The 24,306-nt window shown below is 40.9% G+C and overlaps 1 protein-coding gene and 1 long non-coding RNA gene across 3 annotated transcripts in view; one reads left to right on the top strand and one right to left on the bottom strand.

The window, feature by feature from the left end:
• Positions 1-12,829, top strand: LOC309351404. Of its 2 annotated transcripts, none has more exons than XR_014160831.1 (3): positions 1-121; positions 10,034-10,179; positions 12,555-12,829. It is a non-coding gene; the product is annotated as an uncharacterized lncRNA (long non-coding RNA). The 2 variants fall into 2 exon arrangements; XR_014160832.1 differs by lacking the exon at positions 1-121 and adding an exon at positions 7,196-7,271.
• The window catches only part of CAPRIN2 (caprin family member 2), a 26,298-nt gene continuing 8,338 nt past the window's right edge, over positions 6,347-24,306 (bottom strand). Inside the window, 16 exon segments of the mRNA XM_081878792.1 lie at positions 6,347-7,246; positions 8,161-8,328; positions 9,369-9,432; positions 11,555-11,658; positions 12,847-12,969; positions 13,964-14,147; positions 14,692-14,841; positions 15,344-15,457; positions 16,649-16,744; positions 17,515-17,567; positions 19,119-19,194; positions 19,450-19,578; positions 20,688-20,783; positions 22,003-22,659; positions 23,373-23,416; positions 23,873-24,061. Coding sequence (XP_081734918.1) covers positions 6,681-7,246; positions 8,161-8,328; positions 9,369-9,432; positions 11,555-11,658; positions 12,847-12,969; positions 13,964-14,147; positions 14,692-14,841; positions 15,344-15,457; positions 16,649-16,744; positions 17,515-17,567; positions 19,119-19,194; positions 19,450-19,578; positions 20,688-20,783; positions 22,003-22,659; positions 23,373-23,416; positions 23,873-24,061 — 2,813 coding nt within the window. The 3' untranslated portion in view covers positions 6,347-6,680.

The following is a 24,306-nucleotide window of genomic DNA, read 5'->3' on the forward strand; positions in this document are numbered from 1 at the left end:
AAACGGGGCCTTCTCTCCTTCCTTTCCCTCGTTGGCTTCCAGCTGATATGGGAAAGCAGGGAGGCCGATGCGACGAGGACCTGTTGCTGGGACTTCGCTGGAGGATCCATTGGCCCGGCAGGTTGTGGCGCTTCAGCTCTCCGAAAGTTTCTCACCTGCTGGACAGGGGAGTGGCGCGCAGCCCGGCAGCTGATTTGGGCTGCGATTCCCTCAGTCCCAGGCTAAAATCGGCAGAGGCCCTTCCTTACTTTTGGGTACTAGCTAGAGGGAGCAAGCTGGTCCTCACAGGTTGAACTTGACGTGGGTTTTAAAGGGGTGTGACAAGAGACCTCCTGCGCAACGTGGATGCTCAAAAAGGCGAAGGCTCTTACGTTCGTGCTTAGGGATTCCTCCCAGCGTTTCGCCTTTCTGCCAACCCCGCTGGGGGTTTGGGCAATGCCCGCCCAGCCACCCTCCCAAAAACAAAACCTGCAACTTGCAGCTTCTAATATGTCATACCCCATTCTATGATCTTCAGTTGCGAGCAGCTTTGAGGGGGAAACCGCCCTGAGACCTCCAGGTATAGAGCGGTATATAAATTCAATTAATAATAATAATAATGGAAGCTTACAAATACTGAGGGTGGGGGAGGTAATCAGTCCATGTTATCTTACAAAGTAATATGAGTACATTAGGCTGCTATAGTAAAAAAAAAAAAAGTTATAAATAGCACCTTAATTTGTTGGTTTCCAAGGTCGCACAAGCCTGCTTTTTACCCAGAATATTTCTTTTTTGCTACAGTCTGTGGGGGGAAACGTGATGCTACTGCTTGTTTGGTCTGACCCGCCAAACATTTAAAGGGGTGTGTACAAAGCCCCACCCATTGTCGTCATCCCCTGCCAAAAAAAATACTGGGAACTGTAATTTCCCCCTCACATAGCTACAGGATTCTTTGTGATAAAAATGTACTTCAAAAGATTTTGTGTGTATGCCGAGTACTACAACATTGGTCCAGAAGAAGTCCACCTAGAAATCTTGTACTCATCACTACAATATTGACACACATTAGATAAAATTTATTCTGGCAAGAGAAGCACTCTGCTTGTTTTATGTATGAATAAGGGGCATATACACTTTGAGTGGCAGGTAAGGATTTCTTAACTGTATATGAAGCAGTCCCCAGCAGCTTTGGTGACAGTGCAAGCATAGCATAGTCCATTTCAGATCCAGGAGTTCACATAGTGCGGTATGTGTGAGCCAATTAATCATAGAATTGTAGAGTTGGAATCTCAAGGGACATCTAGTATTCCAATCCCTTGCAATGCAGGAATCTCAACAATGAAAGTGTAGCAGAGGATATGAATATTGGGTATAGTGTTTGCTCTTCAACACAGCTACTACTAAAAATGCAAATGCACACTAGCTTTTTAAAAAAAATATATATTATTAGAGATAGATAATTTATTACGGTCAGAGACCAGCTTATAAAACACACTTGGGGGAATGGTCCCAGAAGGAAAACAAACAATTAAAACAATGTACAAAAATAAACTTAAAATTTATAAATGCGCCCAGACACTGAGGTCCAGCTCCAAGGGCCTTGTGGGGGTTCCCTTAGTACGAGAAGTGAGGTTACAGAGAACCGAGGGCCTTCTAGGTAGTGGCACCCACTCTGTGGAACGCCCTCCCATCAAATGTCAAGGAAACAAACAACTATCTGACTTTTAGAAGACATCTGAAGGCAGCCCTGTATAGGGAAGTTTTTTATGTCTAATGCTTTACAATTTTTTATGTGCTGTCTTGGCTTGTTTGATTCCTTGTTTATTTGTAGGTTGCAGGATGTGTCGTCACTTCACAACTTTCCCTTGCTCCATGACTTTACCATTTTTTTGAATGCAGTTTTGAATGCACTATAGAATTTTGTTCTATAGTGAATACTGCATTTAACACCCTTTTCACATAATGGCATCAGAAGCCAGCAAAAAATATGGTGAAACAAAAGTTTTCAGCATGCACCAGAATTACACCACTGTTTGAATCATGCCTTTTTCTATGGGGAGGCCATTCCATGGAGTGGGTGCCACTGCAAAAAAGGTCCTCTTCCTAGTTAATGCTAAATTCGTTCAGGTAACCTGATCATTATAAAAAATCTTTCACATGTGTACTGGTCATCCCCATCATAAAATGTGGAATATGTGTAAAGATAAGGACCCATCCCTTATCTCTTTTTGCTGTATTCAGTAGTGCCTCATATGCAAGGAAATGTGAAAGCTGGGGCTTTACATTATAGAAAAACTAGAATGAGCTTAAGAGGCATAATAAGAACAGAATGCTAACTATAAGGAATTCCACCCTGACCCAATGAAGGTGTTCAGTGGGGTAGGAAGAGGGGGCATAGAAAAAAGAGTTACAAAAGAGTGCACAAAGGAAGGAAATGTTAGAATTTACCATCAGGTGAGAATGTTACTTGCCCAAAAATGGAAAGTAGTAGTCCCAGCAAAGGAAGAATGGATACAAAAACTTACGGAACATGCAAAAATGGTGAAACTTACTGGAAGAATAAGAAATCAAGGTAACAAACTTTTTATAAAAGAATGGAAATGGTTTATTGAATATTTACAGATAAATTGTTAACAGATAAAAACACTGGCAGGATTACTGTAATAACCTGCAGCTACGCAAGAGTATATATTAAAAGAAGATAAATAAATGAGTAAGTTTGGATATGCAGAAGATATTAAAAATAAATTTAAGGAACCGCAGAGAAGGGGAAGGAAGTCAAGTTTTAAAATGTCAAAATGATTGTAAAATCAGTGAAATGCATATATCTGAAAAGTATAAATAAAATTTAAAATCAGGGTGAAAGAACTAACCATCAATGTCCATTCTCTTTGGGAGAATGGAGTGAATCTGAGTGTGGGTTACTGTAAGCAAAGCTGTGCAAATGAGTTTCAGATGCACTGCCTGTTTGTTGGCTTTGCATAGTTCCAAAATGTCTACCCTCCTCAGCTGTGCTTCGGCAATGAGTGATAGGCATTGCAGTCCACCACCTCTAAGGCCACAGGGTCCCTCTCCCTGCCTTAGGGAGAGGGAGCTTATTAGCTGTCAAGTAAAAGGCAACACTCCCAGAACAACATGGGAGCTGCAGTCCCCTTTTTGCAGCTGAGACTGGCCAGGTTTCCTCCCCCCCTCCAAGTTGTCCCTGTACAAGGAAGCTCTCTTAAATCAGAAGTGCTGTTGTGAGGATAAATTTGCAGTAACTGTACAGGTTGGAAGCAGATTCCCTCCATCTACCTTTGGGAAAGTAAGGGAGGGAAGTAGCAAACTGCCCCGTCTGAATCTGAAGATCAAATGAACACACAGGGTCACTGTAGAAGACTTACAGTGGGAGAGCAAGCAGGAGTGGAACCTGAAATATATTTGAATAACCTTGCCTATGGAGACTGGAAATAGCTCAATTCAGCGTGTGCCTCCACATGATAAACTGGTTAAGAAACCATATACAAAATATCTGCAGCTAATGTTGCATGGCAGTGCAATGCACACATATTCCAAGACAAATGTGCAGATATAAGTCTAAAATCAATTTCATTTCACACCCTGGGACAATAAAATCGCTTATGGCCCCGTTAATCCTTGATAAAGTTAAAGGTAAAGGACCCCTGACAGTTAAGTCCAGTCGCGAATGACTCTGGGCCTTACTGGCTGAGGGAGCCAACGTTTGTCCGCAGACTCTTTTTCCGGGTCATGTGGCCAGCATGACTAAGCCACTTCTGGCAAAACCAGAGCAGCACATGGAAACACAGTTTACTTTCCCGCCAGAGCAGTACCTATTTATCTACTTGCACTCTAACATGCTTTCGAACTGATAGGTTGGCAGGAGCTGGGACCGAGCAAAGGAAGCACACCCCATCGCGGGGATTCGAACCGCCAACCTTCCAATTGGCAAGTCCTAGGCTCAGTGGTTTAGACCACAGCGCCACCCACGTCCCTTGATACCCACCCACAAAGCAGACTGAAGTACAAAGTTCCATATGCTTACTTGCAAACTATCCAAGCGGAGCTCCAACTGCACTAAAGCTTCCATCCCATTGGCCAGTTTTAATATTCCACTCTGACATCTGAAAAACCTTTGTTTATACAAAGCAATCCTTCAATTCACTTTTTACTTTAGTTACAAATCCAATTCTATGTACTTTGAATGTCGAACAGGCATTCCTGTAGAACATCTGCAGCCCTCCAGATGTTTTGGTCTACAACTCCCATGATCCCTAGCTAACAGGACCAGTGGTCAGGGATGATGGGAAGTGTAGTCCAAAACATCTGGAGGGCCAAAGGTTGGGGATGCCTGATGTAGAACCTTGCAAGGTGGGCTTTTTTGGGGGGGGGTATAACTGTCTAGTCCAATGTGTGGCTTAAGGGCTACATGCGGCTACCAAGGCCTTTTCTGAGAGTCCTCGGCAACATTTGATGCTCCCCTCACCTGCAGCCCCTGCATACCCTTCCCAAAGCTTAATTAGTATTTTCCCAGCTTTAGGAAGGAGGTGGAGGGCTCTAGAACCCAGCTGTGATGTATGTCCCATATTTTGGCCTTGCTTCCTTGTGTGCACACACACAAGGCAGTGTGTGGCCTGTGGGCTCCATCTTGAAGTACTCTTATGGCCCACTTGCTATGGAAAGTTGAGCTGCCCTGATCTAGAATGTACCCCAAGGTATTAGCAATATAATCTGCCTAATTTGCATACTGCTTCAAGAAATGTGGTTGAAAAATAGTCTAAACAACAAATACTATTTGAACAGTTTGAACACTTCCCCTCTCTTGCCCAATATTAGGGCAAGAAGCCTAACCACATGTGTGTGACGCTTACTTCAGATAGTTTGAACTCAAGTTAAGAGTTCATCACCTGAAACAGCTGATAGGAAACAATTAGTTTTAGGATGCATTAAAAGCTATAGCAACTTTGGTATTGATGAAAACATTAAGGGTGTTTTAAGGCTCAGCTTAGCTCTTTGTACCAATATTCACATATGCAGCATTGGAAAGCTTGCAAGATTTAAGTCTTATAGATGAAAACCTTGCCTTTTATGCTATGAAACGAGTGGTTGGGACAATCGCCAGTATACAGCCACACAATCAGCTCCAGAAAAATGAATGTAGGGCATCCTACACCAAAAGTCTTAAAAGGGCAGAACTTTGTTTCAAGTGAGCAAAGGAAGACACTACCATAAGTGTCACTTAATTAAACCTATTTAAAAGGCTATGCATGAGCTAGTTTTTGTGTTAGTGAGAAGCTAAACACTGATACAACAGAGCAGTTCTGAAGACTGCTTCATGGGCGGCAGAAGTAGCAGGTAAAGGTTTTATTCCTTTAAGATGCAAGTCAGATTCTATGCGCCCCCCCCCCCCCATGTGTGCACCGTGGGCAGCTATACTGGCATATCCAGCTCTTGCTGTTGAAAACAGTATTCTTGCTAACATGTCAGATGCAACTAAGTGCTAGCAGCAGCTCTTAATTTTAACAAGTGTTTCAGCAAAGGACTAAAGTACTACAGAGGCCCATACATCCATGTGTGCAAAAAGTAATCAATGTAGACATTGACCTGAGGAATTTTCAATTAGTTAAATAGCAGCAAGAAAAAATGAGAACTGGTTTAGAGTGTTGCCCCAGATATAGGACTTCTTTCCAAGTAGCAGCACTGGTAGGTATCTAGGAGGCAGCATTATCAGTAGGACAAGGAACTGCCAGAAAACAATTAGGACTAGTAAAATATCACTTGAAATATTTTTGGGATTACATTTACTATTACATTTCCCAGTAGATGTGGAGTGTTCTCTCTCTCTCTCTCTCTCTCTCTCTCTCTCTCTCTCACACACACACACACACACACACACTGCAAGAAAGAATGACAATAACTTTGAAGCTTACCCATGTCTTACATTCACAATAGCACAAGCTGACTACAGCTGTATAAACTCAATAAAGTAATGGGGAAAGGTAACTTTGAAAGTCATCTCCCAACTTCTTGCTTTGGATTGTATCCAACCAATTTCTACTTAGAGCTGACCCTTTTAAATTAATGGACCCAATTCAGTCAAGGGCATTCATTTCAGTGGGTCTACTCCAAGTCTTAGATTGCATATTTTTATAAGGGAAAGTAAGAACATATGAAGCTGCCTTATACCGAGTTGGACCCTTGACTGGTCATCTAGTTTTAGAAGTCTACTTTGACAAGCAGCAGCTGCATCCTTTTAGGTGAGAGTTATGAGGACTGAGTCTGGGATCTCCTGCATGCAACGCATATACTCTACCATAGAATGTGGTACCTTATAAAGGAGATCATGTGCACCCAGCAGTACAGACATTGATACTAAGGCATATTTTTTTTATTGAGGCACAAGGCATTGTGAATAGCCTAGACTTGAGGCAAATTTTGAGCAGTGTAGTAAGCTGATAATTACAGTTCAGGGAGAAAAGCAAACATACATTCACAGCTTTACTATCAAGGCTACATCAAAACTGATAAAGTGCCATATTTGTGCTGACCCAACTCCATCTCATAGCAAGACAGTTCACCATATCCCATTTCAGAATTATGTGGGTGTGTTTTAAGCAGTTAATGTGCAGTGCAAAATGAGTCTTCCCCGTTTTCACCTTCCTTCACCAAATTGTTTAGAGCAGATCTATTGTAAACATTAGTATTCAGTCTTGATACAGCACAAATCCTGAGAATGTAGAGTACTTCCAACTACTTCCATAAATAGCTCCTCTATGGAGGCGTAACCAAATCTGGTCTCCCTGAAAAAGCTGGAGGACTGCATGATTACTAGCAGTCTCATGATCTGGAGCACCATCATTGGCATATGCAGATACTAGAATCTCTTCATTTTTCATCAGGTTCACATACAGTGGAACATTCACAGCCAACTTCAACATATTGAAGAGGAACACATAAGTACCATTCACAGGACAACTAAACCTACCAAGATGGATATTAAAGGCTTCACCAAGATTGTGTAACAGGGAGTCAAATGTAATAGGTTGGTCTAGAGTTCCAGGAGTAAAGTTAGAAGTTCTACTAGCCGAAAAGGCAGCTCTGACTTGCTGTGGGAAGGCATAGATGTGCACAGGTACAAAGGTGGTTGCTTGGCTCATCACTGGCATATCAACAGGAGTAATGCTGCGTGAGTCACCCTGCCCAGAGTCCCCACTGTCAAAAGTCTCACTGTCACGTTCTGGGCTGCTCACCTGAGAAGAATCGCTCCATCCTGCTGTTGAAGATTATGAGCAATGGTTAGTTCTGACGTAACCTTAAATTCAGTATTTCTAGCACTCGTTTGTTCAAGCTTGCATGTTTCAAGCAGTCGTTAAAAAAGACCTTGTGTATTAGTGAGTAGACAGATCCCAGTTTGACTTGTACCTAGTTCTTACAAGTTTTTAATCATTTCTCTTCAAAGTGAGTGTGGAGATGAATACAATGTTAGAGAGGCTTGGGTGTGGGTTTCTCAGCTGCAAAGCAACTCCAGCTTTACTCAACCAACAAATATACAGCCTCTGGATTGAGTGTGTTCCTCATGCTGCTGCAGGCCAGCTATGCTTTGGTTGCTGTGCTTTATTCATTCTCCCTACCCCATGCTTATCTGCTCCAGTATCTGTTCAGTCTTTTAAAAATCTTCTCCACTAATGGCAAGATAACCTCCAAAACACACAGTGGCTCCCTGACTGACAGCAGTTGGTGCTGTGCTCTGAAAAAAGCAGAGCTGCTTCATGGCAAACACAAGGGCCAGTCTATCAGCACGCTGCAAGTCCAGATTTCCTCTTAACTCAAACAGCGTTCCCACCTCCTTACTCTGAAAACAATGTGTGTGTCAGATATGTAACAAGTGCACTTCCACAGCAAGCTTAGCGTTGAATTGATTCAAGCTTCTCTTCACCCAGAAAGAGTAGCAGAGGTTAAGATGACAATGCAATAGTTCTACTATTATGTTTATGGTGAATAAGCAGTGGCTACATGCTCACCTTGGAAATCAAGACAAATACTTAAATATCTAGTTAACAGAAAACACATTTTGGAAGGTGCAATATTCTTACTACCAAGAAAGGACATATCTTATAAATGTGTGTTTATTTAGTATAGAAAACCAAGTTACCAATATCAACTGAACTGTTAATCAACACTAACTGAACTGATGCATCCTCGTGGCCACAAGACTGCTTTCAGACTCTGCTTCCTTCCCATTTCTCTCAGTTTTCCTCAATTCCCTTCTTCTGAAGTATTCTCTAACACGAGTTCTACCTCGAGCTCTACCTGATGAGCAATTCTCTTCCTGTCTGTTTTCTTGTCTGTAACCTAAAATACAGAAGCTTTAAGGATTTTATAAACTCTGCACCAAGCTGCTAATATGGCTAGACTGGAGGAGCAACTTCAGTACTTCTCCTTGATAATCTGAACAAACCAATAGGCCTACTTTAAAACACCTGTGTATAAAGTGGACTTACTACTGGCTTGAGACAATAGTTACAGTGAAATGGTTGCTCTGAGCTGTTAATTAAGCTAGTCTTGGATTCTCTCAAGCAGAGGTTGACAACCTGGTCCCTACCGCCCACTAGTGGGTGTGTCAGGATTCTAGGTGGGCGGTAGGGGATTCAACGGCACAAACTGAATCCTCCTTCCATCGAGCACTGGTGGACGGTAAGGAAATTTTACCATCAAGAAAGATGCATTAGTGGGTGGTAGATATATAAAGGCTGACTACCCCTGCTCTAGAGAATATTTTCTAGTTCTTTTTGCTCATATGACTCTGAGGTATGGAGAAGGCAGAGCAAGAACACTGCCTTTCCATAAAGTTTCCTTTACAGATGGAACAGGACACTGAGTGGTGGGCAACTCCCCATCCACCAGAGAAGGCAGAGGGAGATTTCTCATGGTGAAAGTACCACAGCTGAGAAAACCTTTCACAGTTAAAAGCCAAGTATTAAATAAAAATAAGACAAGAACAAACCCAGCATCTGCTAGAAAGCCGGGATATTTGACTGATCATCCTTGCTTTGGGCAAATGATTGAAGAGATTAGATATGATCATCTCTCCTCCATCAAGGAGAGCAGGCTCAGAACTCAACCGAAATGACAACTCTCCCCTTCCCCATCATCAATTTTTAATAGCTCTACAAATCATGTTCCTGGGCCAGAAAGAATTAGAAGCATCTTGTGAGCAGAAATGGAGCTCACATGGTGCATAAGACAGTTGATTCCAGCCAAAAAACATATGCGGTGAAAGAACATCCGATTATCCAATCACTATTGTATGCAGCCCTGTGTTGTTTAATTTCAGGTATTACATATTATCTAGGACAGAACTGCATTTTAAGCAATGTCTGAAGTAAACTTACCTCTTGAGGTTGCCCGGCCACTACTAATACCGCCTCGCTTATAGTTCTGCTGGTAATTCAAATCCTAGGAGAACACAAATATTTGTTCCTGTTTAGTCAAGCACCTCCAGACAATATTTACAGCCCTATAACATCTACTTCATGGGGAAGGGGAGGGAGAAAAGAAAATTGCTACACAGTGGTACCTCGGTTTCGAACGTAATCCGTTCCATAAGACCGTTTGAGTTCCGAAACATTCAAAAACTAAAGCATTTACTTCAGGAAAACTCAATATGGAAGCTGTGTGACATGTTCGACTTCCAAAAAGCATTTGAAAACCAAAGCAGTTACTTTCGGGTTTTCGGCATTTGAAAACCAAAACATTTGACTTCTGAGACATTCGAAAACTGAGGTACCACTGTACCAGCACTGAAGTTTATTGCTGCTTAGTAGACATCAGAAGTAGTTAGTCCAACCAACATACTAAATTTCTACCAGCATCAACAGGATGCATATTAAGCACCTATACTTTTAAATTAGAATGTTGGTGCAGTACACGCCATGAATGCTACTTCTTATTGGGTGTGGGAGATGTCCAAGTGGGTTATGATTCCTCCTATTGCTCAGAAGGAAGGAAACATGATCAGATTTCCCCCCTTTCTCTACTGGTGTGGTTCTGTTCCAAGGCAGAGGTGATGCCGAAACAACTTTGTAATATGAGACAGCGTGAGAGACTGAAGAACGAAGAAGAGGAGGAAAAGAATAAAGCAGTGTGGCCTGGACCTACTGGTTTCCAAAGCTGAACTTTCAAGGAAAAAAAGATAGCTAGAAGGTAAAAAAATATATTCTGAAGCATGTATGTCCAAATTGCAATGGTGTATGAAATGTGGCCTAGTTAACATGGCAAATCTGGTGCATTTATAGACAAGGCTGCCAATGTGTAGTGTGTCATGGTGTTGGCAGGTGTAATGACTCCTAGAATACAGAATGCAAGTCCTTATCCACTAGGATTGAATTAAAGTTTTTTCGCTACTATAGTTAGGCAGAAGGACATAAGATACTGTTTTGTGTAAAGGCAATTGTGTGGGAATGTTGATCTTGAGGACCCAGACATTCAGCTTCTGCCAGGTCCACTCAGAGAGGTGTGATGGTTTAAGGGTTGGATGAGGAGAACCGTTTACTGTGCTCCATGGAAAGACAAGCTGCCCTTAGGAATGAAGGTCAGGTCAGTCCAGAATACTGCATATTGGAACACACACCGGTGGTCATTGCTGGCAACAGCACTGAGTTCCAAGATTCTCCACACTGTTGTGATGGCCGTGAGAAAAAGCACACTAATTGACTGACCAGGGGAGCTCAAAAGGCAGTTTTTATAGCGCACTGATGCCCCAGTGGATACCTCCAGGTGGGGAAACCAGTGGCCTCAGGTATATGTTTTAGGCTGGTGTGACTGCATGGCACTTTGATGCACACCTCAACTATGCATCTCCATCCTTTGGGAGGATAGCTCCAGTCAGGAGCAGTGCTCCAGGAGCACCCACTCCTGAGTAGTATTGGGAGAGGACTCCTGGGGAAAGAATATGATCAAATCTTTCCTGCCTTCAAAGCAGTAGGAGGGGATCATAATCCACTTGGACACCTCTCATGGCCAATCCTTGCTCCAGTATCACTGCAGCTGACTGAATGTGCTTTATTAAATTGATATGAGTGTATATTCCTTGAAAGTGGAGCAAGTTGTAATACCATTGTAGCTATCCATCAGCATACTGGGAACTCAGAAAGATAGCTCCATGACACACACATTAACTTGGCTCTCCAGCTGCTTTGGGACTACAATTCCCATCATCCCTGACCACTGGTCCTGTTAGCCAGGGATTTTGTGAGTTGTAGTCCTAAAACATCTGGAGGGCCAAGTCTGGCAATGCCTGCATTAACCCAATAAACTTGAGAGATATAAACGTAAGTCATGTTCTCAGAGTTAGGATGGGAAGCATGAACACTGCCCTTTCTAGATGGCATTTCAATTAAAATTAGTCCCTACTAAATGATACATTACAATACTCCTCTCAGTCTGGTAAGTCAAATTTGCAAAGCACCATTAACCTGACTATGTGCAAATAAGTACTTGTTCTTTATTCCTGAGCAGGACACCACCACCAAGGGTCATGTATACTTTCGCAAAGCCAAAAGTCTTCCAAAATAATTACCCTGTGAGGATACTGCACTGAAGGATAATCTCTGCCAGGAAGGTGCATTTGGCTATAAAGGCCATTAGGAACAGAAGGTGATCCTCTGTAAACTTCAAAACCTGCTGAACAAAATATGAAATCATTTGCTTTAAGAACTAGAATGATTTGACAGACTGATCTCCGTGTCTCCCGGGAACGCATTGGAGAACTCTTGTAGTTCCCTCCTAGGGGCAGGTCAAATACCCAGTACGTTGCTGAGTACTGAGAGATTCTGACTCTTAGGACATAACTTTGTTTTATGGGTAAAGAGTAACTAAGAAGTTTATCCAGTAATTACAGTGTTAGAGAACTCTTCCTGTGTTAGAAAATTAAGGAGTTCATGACTCACTTTGGCAGCCAGCATTTTCAGGTAAAAGAGCAAATGCTTACAACCAAAGTTATTTAGGGTCATTAACACTTAAATTGATATTCACCTAGTTTGCAATACCAAATAGCATCTCGGAATTACCACCAACCAAATACATGAGTGTTTCTTGTTGAGGTCAAAATCCAACTAGATATGGACAGCAAATGCTGCATTTGATCTTTTGGCTTAAGTTTCTTCCTTTTCACATGCTACTACTATTTGGTGAAAGTCACTTAAAAAACCAAGACTAACATTGTGGTTTATATGTATGGAGTTATATTGTTACATATGCAATAAACAATTCTTCTCAAAGAAATAAAATTCTTAAAAAAAAAAAACAGCTTAAAAAACAACCCCCTGCTTTTGCTTAAAGTAATGGATCAACTTCATAGATATCTTATTTAGGCACTTGAAAGTTGCCCGTTGAGTGCCTGCCTTTTCAACCTTAAGCTATCAAGCAGCTTACAACAGAGAACCACAAAAGGGTTTGATGCACAGCTGCACAGGCAGATGGCTGCTCATGAAATGGGACTTCCCTCCTTCTATTTGTGCATGGTGCGCTTACCAATTTTAGCATCTGACTCCATTCTAACCTCAGCCTCTGTGCTGCAGCCACACTTTAATGAAAGGTCCCAACTGAGAGACTTCAGGGGACACGGCATTACAGCAGAGGAGAGCCTGGGAAACCCTGTTGGTTCAAGCAACCAACTGCTGACACAGCTTTGATCCAACCCAATGTGTCTTACTATTAAAAAACAACAACCATGAGCAAATAAGGTTTTAAAGTTCAGCAGTTTGAATGTTGCCCTTTACTATGTGGTTTTTTGTATTGGCCAACTATATTCTACTTGTACAATGTTAAGATATATCCATTGGTAAGTATTTCCACAGAAACCATACATACCTTTATAGCCACCAGGAGAGCGATATGAATTGGTTGCTGACCTTCCACCTCGAACGGTGCCTCTGACCGATCCACGGCTTGTGACAAAAGGTTGAGGTGGTCTAGGGAAAGTGGTCGTCTGTGCTGCATAAAAGGCGAGAATACCATTGCTTACAGGAACAGCTCCCTCAACCAGGTACTTTAAAAATAGCCTTATAATTTTCAGCCTAAAAGCAGGAGGAGTCTCCCTTATTGCTTCACCCAACCTTTAGCAGCTAAAGACTTTCAAGATAGTTTGCAAGTCTTTATTTTGAACAGCTAGAATCATCTCCCCTATTACTGGCAGTTACAATTAACCAAACCATTTCTAGAGCTTTAACAAAGTAAAAGTTTTACAGATAAGTTATCCACCTGCCTCCTTGAAAATCTAATCATGTTTATCATAACAAGTAGTTAATGCAGTTATTTCCAACAATGCTTTACTTCATCAAAGGCTGTCACATCAATAATTAGGACTTATTTTTAGAATTTAAATCTATACTCCACCCCTCAAATACAGGACAGATTGCAGTAGAAAACATAAGTAGCCAAAGTTAAAGAGCAACAAAAGTTGAAAGCCTAAGAAAATCTTCACCTGGCCCAGGAAGATTTAAGGATATAAGATCGCTGCTGAATCAGGCCAAAGGCCCTTTTGGTTCAACATTCTGTTCCCACAGTGGCCAACTAGATGCCTACCTATTGTCCTAGCAGGGCATGTGAATAATAGTGCTCTCTCCACCTGAGATTTCCAGCAACTACTCTGGTATTCAGAGGCATGCTATGACAGTGGGGGCAGGAAACAACCATTGTGGCTATTGATGGCTTTATCCTCCGTAGGGTTTTGTTAAAGAAACAGTCCCAGCCCAGCCACAATTTTTTCACTACGTGTCAGATAAGTTCATGTTTCCTTGGAGATGGGCAGTTGGATACTGCCAAGTCATCACTCTTCACTCCTTTTCTACTTCTGCTTTTATAGCCACAAGCAGAGTGCCTTGAAATCATTTGGGTTAAATATTGTAAGGCACCCCCATTGCTGAGGAATCAATCAAGTTGTACTCTGATGTCCCCATTACCATTCTTGCACTGAGGTTTTCCTTACCATTTGGCAAAGCATCTTGAGAAAAAGCAGTTTGTTCAACATTTTGAGTAGACTGTGGTTTACACTGGGGTGGAGTCTGTGTACTTGCTGTACAAAAATTCTGATTATATCCTGTAGGATGCAAAGAGTTCTCTTTTATATCCCGCTCCCTGCGAGGTGGTAAAGGCGCGTTCACTTTGAACACCTGCAACACAACACACAATTATGCAAAAAAGGGCTATTTTTACAGTGTTTCTATAGGCCACATGCATTATCAAGTCTACCCCATCTTGTGCTGTGTAGTCTACACAGAGTAGAAATTTAAGTATTTTCCATTTACGCTGGAGTGGGGGGGTCCGGTGCCATGGCCATATCACATTCTACCAGGAATTTGAAATTAATTTCAACTAAGTATTAAGATTGGTACTCCTTATTCACAGGGGTTCTAGTCTCAAAGCTGCAAAACTTCAAGTAGGAACTGTAAAACAGCAATTGTATTATTAGGTCTAAATGCAGCTGTAAGCATGCAAAAAAATAAAGGGATCCCTTCAGGGAATGCTTCTCTTGTAAACTTGTAGTAAATACATCTGCATCTGCTTAAAAATAATAGTTCCTACTAAACACGTATCCTCTATTATACAGGGTGCTCTGCTGTTTCTGAGGAGACCCTGGATTTAGCTCCTCCTTCTTTATGTCTAGCTTTTGCCCTCCCATCTAATTGCATTCACCTAGACAGCCAACGTACTTACAATCTGCACAGCCTGAAAGGGAGGTGCTTTCATGCTAACGCTACTACTTGGGGAAGGAGACTGGAAACCCTTCTCTTGGGGTACTGGTGACATGGTAGTTCTTGATGGAGTCAATGATGTCTGTGATTCACTTGAAAGAGGAATAGGAACCTTGAAGGAAAAAATAGTAATATTCTATTGTCATGCCAATGGGAAAGCCATTTACACTATTAAACCCTATGCTGTCAAAACACCAGCAGGTTCTTGCAAGCCAATGGTTGGGCATGTCAAAGAACAGAATAGCTTCTACTTCATTTGTTCTTGCTGTGCATTTGGGATTTCCATTAGTCTCTGCTGACTAGGTCAAACATGTTTGAGCTAGATGTGTTACCACTTCAAACATTTACATACAGAAGTTTAACATGATGGAGATCCTTATGGCAATGAAATCGCATTTTAAAACTTACTAGTTTTCATTTTCAGAGATCAACATTATATAACAAAGGGATAGCAAACATGGTCCCCCTCCAGTTGATGTTGGACTACAACTCTCATCATCCTTGACCAGCCATGCCAGCTGGGGCCAACATATCAAGGGAACAATATTTACCACCCCTGCAATAACGGCACACTTTTTTATCAGTCAAATTCTTACAGTATGTGTCAAACTCACCTGAGAAATTTCAGATTTTTTAGGCTTTAATACTTCAGCAATCTCTTTGCTTATCTGATAAAAGGACTGAGGTGGACTGAAGTTCTCAGACTCTTGAGAATTTGTAACAGATGTCTAGAGACATAACCAGATAGTTATTAGTTACTTAAAATGGGGGAAAAATGTTTGCAAGAAAGTGTTTACATATGGTATTTTGGAAGATGCTGGGCCTGAGTTATTACAGAAAGCATATCCTCTTACTACATGCCTAGATATCAATATTGAAGTTAGGTAAACTCTGAAATGAATCCAAGGCTGCAACCCTTACATCATTCCACCATAATGACCAACTGGCAAAAATACATTTCCTTCTCAGTCAATACTGCATGCATCAAATAACTTTTGTATTTCACTTAATTTCCTTCCCCACCAAATATCACCTAAGAGGAACGAAGTTAGCGCAAATTCACTAGAAGTGAATTCCCTTTTGTTCCAACTACAAGCAAGCTGTTAAGTATTCATATAGTGTGCAAAAAATGATAATAGTCACTTCCTTATTCAATAGCTATCAGCAGCTTTAGCACTGTAAATTGACATATTCTGGTTTTCAGTTTCCCTTGTAGTATAACACAACTAGAGCTGTATCTTAATTGGTAAAGTACCACTTGCAAGATCAAGCTACATCTTCAGCTACTACAATCATTTAATTTCCAAGCTATATCTAACTATATTATAATTAAGCAAATATATTTATTTGGGAAGAATGCTTCAAAGAGTCCCAGGGCCAACCCACCTATTTTTTGATAGACAGACAGGGTGGTCAGCTCAGTTTCATTGAATAATTTGCCTTACTGAAAACTGTTCAAGTTTATATTATCAGAATTTCAATTTACTGAAATGTTATCTTGTAAATGTAAAAACTCTGTTATAGGGATACATAAGGGTAAATTCCAAGCCTGGTTCACACATCACATAAAACCACTGTTAGCTTTAAACTATGCCTTAATGTGAACAAACGGCATGTTGGTTCATACTACTCAAGACCTTGCTTTGCTCCTCCTTAAGAGTACAACAGCGGGGGGGGGGGGAGAGTCGGCTTTGTTTGATATGCCTTCTCCCAGTAGGGGCTTTTCTCAAAGGCACACCAGCATTTGCTGCACACCAACCTGTCACATTCAGTATCACCTGGCATAAGATGCTCCCAATGTGTGCCTGCCCCATTTTTCAGAAATACCAAACGAAGGAAGGTCAGAAATAGGCACCTCCTCATTAGAGGGCAACATGTTAATCAGGATCAAGGGCAGACTCTAAAGAACAATCAGTAACCTGTGGTGTCGCAAGTTCAGTTTCTGATTCAGACAGTGTATTGTCAGAAGTTAAGGAGGTGATTGAGCCGTGCAAGGCTATGGGAGAAGCAGCAACCTGTCAATAGAGGGATATACAATGTAATATATACTGTAATGTACGGTAGACTTCATATATAGTTTGAAAAAATTCTTGAAAATATTATTTAGGGCTTCCGGTTTTTCCTGCCATGGTAAACAGCTGTTCCCACAATAGCAGACCCGGGGCATGCAGCCAATTAAGGATAATTTGAGAGTAATTATCCTTGCAAACCCCCCCCCCCTTGGGTAGGAGGGAGAGAGCTCTCACTCGCAGATCATCCAGTACCTGCCTCCCACTCCTACGGAATACAGGGGGAGGGGTCGCTGAGTGCGTAGCATTGGAAACTCTCCAACGCAGTCACCATGAGCGGAGATTCTTCTGTTTTTTAAGCTATATCAGAATTCGGACTTAAGAAACAGGCATGTTCTGGAAGAAGGAGACAAGTTAGCCTGCTCAATGGATCAGTCACTAAGTGTCAAGGTCTCAATCTGGAGAAGATTTTTGTCGTAAATGGATTGGTATGTGGTGGGGAGAAGCCAAAATGGCAAGCCACATTTAGAAGGTTACTCAAGGCCAGGCATCCCCAACCTGCGGCCCTCCAGCTGTTACTGGACTACAACTCCCATGATCCCTAGCTAACAGGATCAGTGGCCAGGGATGATGGGAATTTTAGTCCAAAACATCTGGAGGGCCTCCAGATGGGGATGCCTGCTCAAGGCAGTTTATGCAGTCAAGATACAAAAATACATTCCAAATAATCAATGCATGTTTGACATGCATTGTGACAAATGGCTTATCACTCTTACCTGAACCGGTTCCTCAGGGAAATCATTTTGGCTTGAAAGTTGTTCATTAGGTGCTACAAAATATGGGAACATTTGGTTATGCCCTTTCTACACATGAAACTGCTCTTCAAATATCATATTTGAACTACCACCATAACATTGTATGCCTGATGCTAGATAATCTATTAAGACAATGCTAACATATAAGGTTTTATTTAAATATATATGTATGTTTACTGATACTTGAAAATGGAGTTGTAAAGAGTTAGCAAGATGTACAAATCAAAATAAAATAAAAACCATAATAACTGTGACTGAGTGGAGTACAGAGGTTGTTTACATTATGTTCATCTTTATATTAAGTAATAAATATGGAGCAACTGTCCAGAGTTGACATCTGAATGAAATCAAATCACAAGCCATCAACAACAACAAAACATCAGCTGAGAAAGGGGACAGTCCGAGACATGTCTAGGCCAACCAAAGAGTCCGCTGGGAGGAAGGGAGGTAAATACTCCCTCTATAGTGATGTATGAGTCATTGGAGTTTTGTACAATACATTATTGTTGGTTATTAAAGTTGTAAATAGAAACTATACTATTTCAAAATATCTGCAGTGGTAAGTTGGATGCTCAGACAATACAATTTCCCATATACTCTCTAACCATCCAGTATGTAACAAAATCTCACTTGAGGTTTTACATTTAAGAGAATTAGTTCTCATTTAGTGACTATTTGTGTCAAGATCAAGGACCAAGTTTCAAAGTTTTAAAAATTGAAATCCAAAGATAAAACTTTTGAAGAAATTTCTAACAGGAAGAATTACCGTATTTTTCGCCCTATAGGACGCACTTTTTCCCCTCGAAAAATGAAGGGGAAATCTGTGTGCGTCCTATGGGGCGAATGCAGGCTTTCGCTGAAGCGTGGAGAGCGAGAGGGGTCGGTGCGCACTGACCCCTCTCGCTCTCCAGGCTTCAGAAAGCTATCAGCAAGCCTGGGGAGCCCGCGGGAGTTCCCGCAGGGCTCCCTAAGCTGCGGATAGCAGCCTGTTGCACGGAGCACGGGGCGTGCTGAAGCAGAGCGCCCCACGCTTCGGGCAGATATCTGCAGCTGGGGGGGAAAATAATTTTTTTCCCTTTATTTCCCCCCCAAAAAATCTAGGTGCGTCCTATGGGCCAATGCGTCCTATAGGGCGAAAAATACGGTAAGTTCTGCTCCAGTATCAAGCAAAATTTTGGATGCAATGTAATTTAAGAAAATGTGTTTCACAATTTACTGCTTAATAGAAATAGAGGCTTTAAGAAAATAATGAATTCAATTAAAGTTTATCTCTTTTTTAACAGTATATCTCTGTACAATCTGTATAGTGTGTCTATTTCTGGTGGTGGTTGAAGTGACCATAATGGTTGTAACAACAACAAAAATTGAATTTAAATTAAAGTTTGCATACAATACTTCTAAGATATACCATGAAGTATTAATCTCACCTATCAAACATCTTTGTCACATAATTTAATAATTTGTTGCTATGCCAGTCTTTTCTGCTTTATGAAAGTGATGAGATTCCTAGAACATGAAACAAAATAGAGTCTTCCTTGTTCACCATTAACCACAATTATGATTACCTGTGGAATCAACTGAAGGTGCTTGTGATGAACAAATGGCACGTTGTGAAGGTTTATCAAAATCCAGTAAAGACTCCTTAAAAACAAAAAAGTTACAAGTCTTACACTCTTGAAAAAAACAAGAATCTATTCAGAGATGAATAAAAGTTTACATGTTTTGTAGTGCATTTTAACCTCTGAAAATTGCCTTCAGCAATTGAAAACATGTGCCATTAAAATATCTGAGACTTAACACCAACTGATGCCCTCCTTTTCATTTTTTCCTTGCGCTCACCATCTGTTAGGTACCTATCATACTCCCCCAAACTCCATGTAATCCAGGACAACTTACTTGCATGAAATTATAGGTCCCTTGTATTTGAGTCATCAGGTCTTGTAGTCTTTCCCTTCTTAATATTGGATCCTTTGGAAGACTAGTAGAGGAAAACTCTGCAACTGGTTGATGAACAGGTTTAGGTGCCTAATAAAATAATAATAATAAAAATCGCTGAGGAAAATGTTAGTTGAACTATTCAGAGTAGCCAAGATTCCCAGAGTGCTTTTTCCAGTATGCTATTGTATAGGTTAAAGTATGGATAGGCAAACTAAGGTCCGGGGGCCGGATCCAGCCCAATCGCCTTCTAAATCCAGCCCACGGACGGTCCAGAAATCTGCGTGTTTTTTACATAAGTAGAATGTGTCCTTTTATTTAAAATGCATCTCTGGGTTATTTGTGGGGCTTTGTTGGTGCTTAAGTCAACTTGCAAAACACGAGTAGCCAACATGGTACCTTCTAGTTGTTGTAATCCAACTCCCATCAGCCAACAGGGCCAGAGGTCAAGAGCAATGCAAGCTGTAGTCTACAACATCTGGAGAGCGCCATGGTGGTTACCCCGCCAATCAATAATATTCTCCCAATGTACATCTTACATTTTACTTAAGGCTTAAATTCTAAACATTGTTACAATGAAGAAAGCCCTCAGTGAACAAAGTAGGAGCTACTTCGAAATAAACACATGGGGCTGTGCTGCAGGTACACAATTTCAAGTCAAATAAAAGGGAGGAGCCTAGAACCAAGTCCTGAAAGTGGCATTTTCAGAATATGAGCTCCTTTTCAAGTTACTATTTTAACAGGAGGTCCATTCATACCTTTCCTGAAGTAGATCTCTTCCTGATATTAAAATTAGAATTTTAAACATTGATCTACTACTAAGGCTATGAATTGATTCCTGAGACACTCAACTTAGGAAGCTGCCTTACAGAGGGCAGACCACTGGTCTGTCTAGCTCAGTACTGTCTGCACTGACTGGCAGCAGCTCACCAGGAATTCAGACAAGGGTCTTTTCCCAGTCCAACCTGGAGGTGCCAGGAATTGAACCTGTGGCCTCCTGCATGCAAAGCAGATGCTCTACCACTGAGCCATGGCCCTATGTAACAACTTGAACAGTTTTTCTTTGGTTTTAAATTCTCCTTTCCCTGGAAAGATTCAAAGTGGATACTTCACACAGGAAGTATTCCAGCTGTTCTCAGGATTCTAAGTTTAAGCATTTTGAAGCATTTCCTATTATCAGTATGACCAAGAAAGCAAACCTGAAGGCTGTTTTCAAAGCTCCTAGGTAGTTTACAAGGTTCCCCAACAGACGTAGCATCAATGCCTCCTTCATTCACTCCATCTGTCTTTTCATCCTATGTAAAATAAGAATTCCATGTATTAGATTTATTATAATATGACTTAGCAATGTACACCTTTTACATAAATACAGTGGTGCCTTGCGAGACGAAAAGAATCCGTTCCGCGAGTCTTTTCGTCTTGCGAAGCAAGCCCATTGACGGCTTAGCGGATTAGCGCTATTAGCGGTTTAGCGGCTTTTAGCGGCTTAGAAAAAGGGGGGGGGAAGGAAAAAAAACCTGCAGGAACTCACAAGACATTTTCATCTTGCGAAGCAAGCCCATAGGAAATTAGTTTTGCGAAGCACCTCCAAAACGGAAAACTCTTTCGTCTAGCGAGTTTTCCGTCTTGCGAGGCATTCGTCTTGCGGGGCACCACTGTACACCACAGACTCAGTGTTATACACAAAGTATCAGATTAGCTAACTTTTGAAAGCCCCATTACCTAATGGCATTTTACTGTAACCACTTGTTTCATGTCAGAATCAAACTTCAGTCTGAGCTCTCATTTCTATATTAAAAAGCATTTAGAAATATGTTTTGACAAATTGATTGTTTAAGTAGAAATCAGTCATACAGAAGGATCTCAGCTGATTGATAAGGTTGGTGAACCCTATCTGCCACGCACTTCTCTCTACAGCAGAAACCACTTTGACTGTTGGACCCACTATTAGTCTTCTTTGTTCAATCTGCAGAGACTGTCTTTGCATGCAGGGAAGTCCCTAACTCACCAAGGGGTTGAGACCCATTGGCTACCCTCACCTTCTCCTTTAATTCTAACAACCCTGTCATGTAGGTTAAAACAAGCCTTCCAGATTCATTATCCTTCCCTCATTTTATTATAGAAATGCAAAACTGATTTAAACTTGGAGGTCTATGTCTATATTCCTCCCTGCTCTATTCCTCTATTATATATTACTCCCCATTTTTGAACATCTAGAATCTTCAAGGTTTGCGATCAGCAATGCTAAGTTCTCTCCCCCTTGCCATTCCAAATATGAACTTGGCAAAAATTCACTGAACAGCAAACTATTTACACCCCTTTAGGTTTAGTTTATTTCCATGTCCAAATATTTGCTGAGAACACTGTTTCATGTAGAGTTAGACTACTGTGGCAAAAAATAAGCTGGTCATTGACAAAGCCCAAACTTTGAACTTTTAGATACATCACCACCCTAAACTGTAGTTTTAATATAAAAATATTGTACAGACAATACTATTGTTTATACCAACTCACTTCACTGGGTCCCAAATCGGGCTTCTTTGGCCCAGATTGTTCCTTTGAGGTAAGATTTCCAGCTCCCCATATTTTTGGAGGGTTCTGTAATGGCTTCTGAAGTGCTTGCCGTGGTCCCTCAGATGTTTCCCAAACCTTTGGGGGTTGGGTTTTTTGTTCCCTCTCTTGCTTGATGTGTGCTACCCATTGCTTTGCAGGTTCGTGTTTCTTTTGCTCCTCCTCTCCAACACATGCACTCCAAAGCTTCGCAGGTTCCGGTTTTTCCACTCTTATTTGAGCAACCCATGTTTTTGGACATTGTGGCTTTTGTTCCTGCTCTTCCTTAGCTTTGCTCATCCAGTGTTTAGGGGAGGCCCGCTGTTCTCTAACCTGAGTTACCCATGGCTTCAGAACTTCCTCCTTGTGATCATCATCACCTTCCTTAAGATGAGCTTCCCAAGGCTTTGAAAGTTCCAGTTTCTTTCCCTGCTGCCTTACAGATTCCAGAGTTTTGACATAATCTTGTTTCTGCTTCTGCTCCTGCTCTTCCATGTCAACAAGCATTTCCCAGGACTTTGGAGGTTCATTTGTTTTAACATGTTCCACTTCCCAAGGTTTGGATTCCTCAGGCTTCTTGATAGGGGAGTCAGCTTCAGACAAATAGTGCCTATTAAGAAACTATACAAACCAAAGAAACTTAGCATTTTACCAGTACTCATCTTATTGCTAGCACAATTAAAATGAAATCATGCCAGAAAGTTGTTGTACAAGAGTCACCCAACAGGGTTGAATTGTACATTTTCCAAAAATGTTTGTAAATCTGTGTGACAGTGAACCGCCCTAAGATCTTATGATGAAGGGCAGTATATAAATTTAATAAATAAATGTCGAGATCTTCAGACAAAGACAAAACACTTGCTTTCAGATTTACAAAATGCTACTGCGCCATCCTGAATACTCATTATATGGTTCTCTTGTTGTGAACATCTGCTGCAGCTTCCTGGCTAGTTTATATCCAGGATTCTTGAAAGAGAGAAATATGCCTGGTTTAAGACCACAGCAAGGTAGATGGCTTGGTTCAAAAAACCACAGTGATAGCACAGAAAATCCACATTGTGCTAGAGACTATGCCCATAAACCCTCAAAGCTAAACAGGCAGCTGATTGTTAATTCTACCTCACTGCACCCTGTCTCAAAGTCAAAGGATTTATGGACTCCCATTTGGCAATTGCCTTTGCTGGAGCCTTGCTACAAATTTCTTCAAGTGGAGCTTTCTGAAGAGATTCCTGTATTATCTCCAGTTTTTAGTTCTAGCATCACTGCACTGATATAGCAAGCTATTCTGCAGTTTAACACTAATTTCTTCCACTGTAGCATATGATTTAACTTACCTCTTGAGGCTGTATCTCAGACTGAATGTGCTCCATTTGAGGTGCTAGGAAGAAGGATTGCATAACTTAGATTCAAGTTCTCACAAAGCCAAATGATAGAAAACAGTTTACTTCTCTAAGCATCCATAGCACATTCACTTTTGCAGGGGGCAGGGGACCAAACAAAATGACTTACATTTCAGGCTAGTCTAGCAACCACCTCTTTGAGAATTTGCTAATGTCCAGTATTATAGTAAGAAGTCATACAACTTCTTCTGTATTTCTTACTAAATACATTAAGTAGGAAAGTTTAAAATTAATCCCAAACAGCTAGGATTGTTTTATTATTGTGGTACAATTGATTTTAACCACCAATAAAGCCTAAATAAGGTGAAGAGCAGAATATACATAACTTATTTAGCTAAAAATTTAAGCTATATAAATTGACACGAAAATTTAAGACATGTATCTGAAGTACTGCATCAGCAGTTAAGAATTTAAGATTTCTACAAATATATTACCTGATTCACTGACATGCTCTGAATTTGAGGGTTGTCTTGTTCTTTCGGGTCTTTGCATTTCTTCACACAACTCAGGTCTTGTAGACAGTTCTTTTGATTCCTCTTTTACTGGTATGTTGGAAGGAGCAGGAGTTTTTTCAAAATAACCAGAATTTAACAGTTTAGATAACAAATCCTTCAGGTATTTATCTAGAGGACAGAGAGTTGAATGTTAAGCAGATTAAAAGATCACAAAATGAGTTTTCAGTTTTGGGATATGAGACCATCTCATCTTAAGATAAAACTTTTTTCTTGGCACAATATATTCTTGAAAATGTTTTTAAGTAAATACTTAAGAGGATGTTTGAAAGAGCAATGTAATTCAGGGATTTCAGTTAACCAAAAGACCAAAAAAATTTACAGTTGTGAACACTGAGAACATCCACAGAACACCC

This window comes from Podarcis erhardii (assembly GCF_964252035.2).
Source record: "Podarcis erhardii genome assembly, chromosome: 10".
Classification (NCBI taxonomy): domain Eukaryota; kingdom Metazoa; phylum Chordata; class Lepidosauria; order Squamata; family Lacertidae; genus Podarcis; species Podarcis erhardii.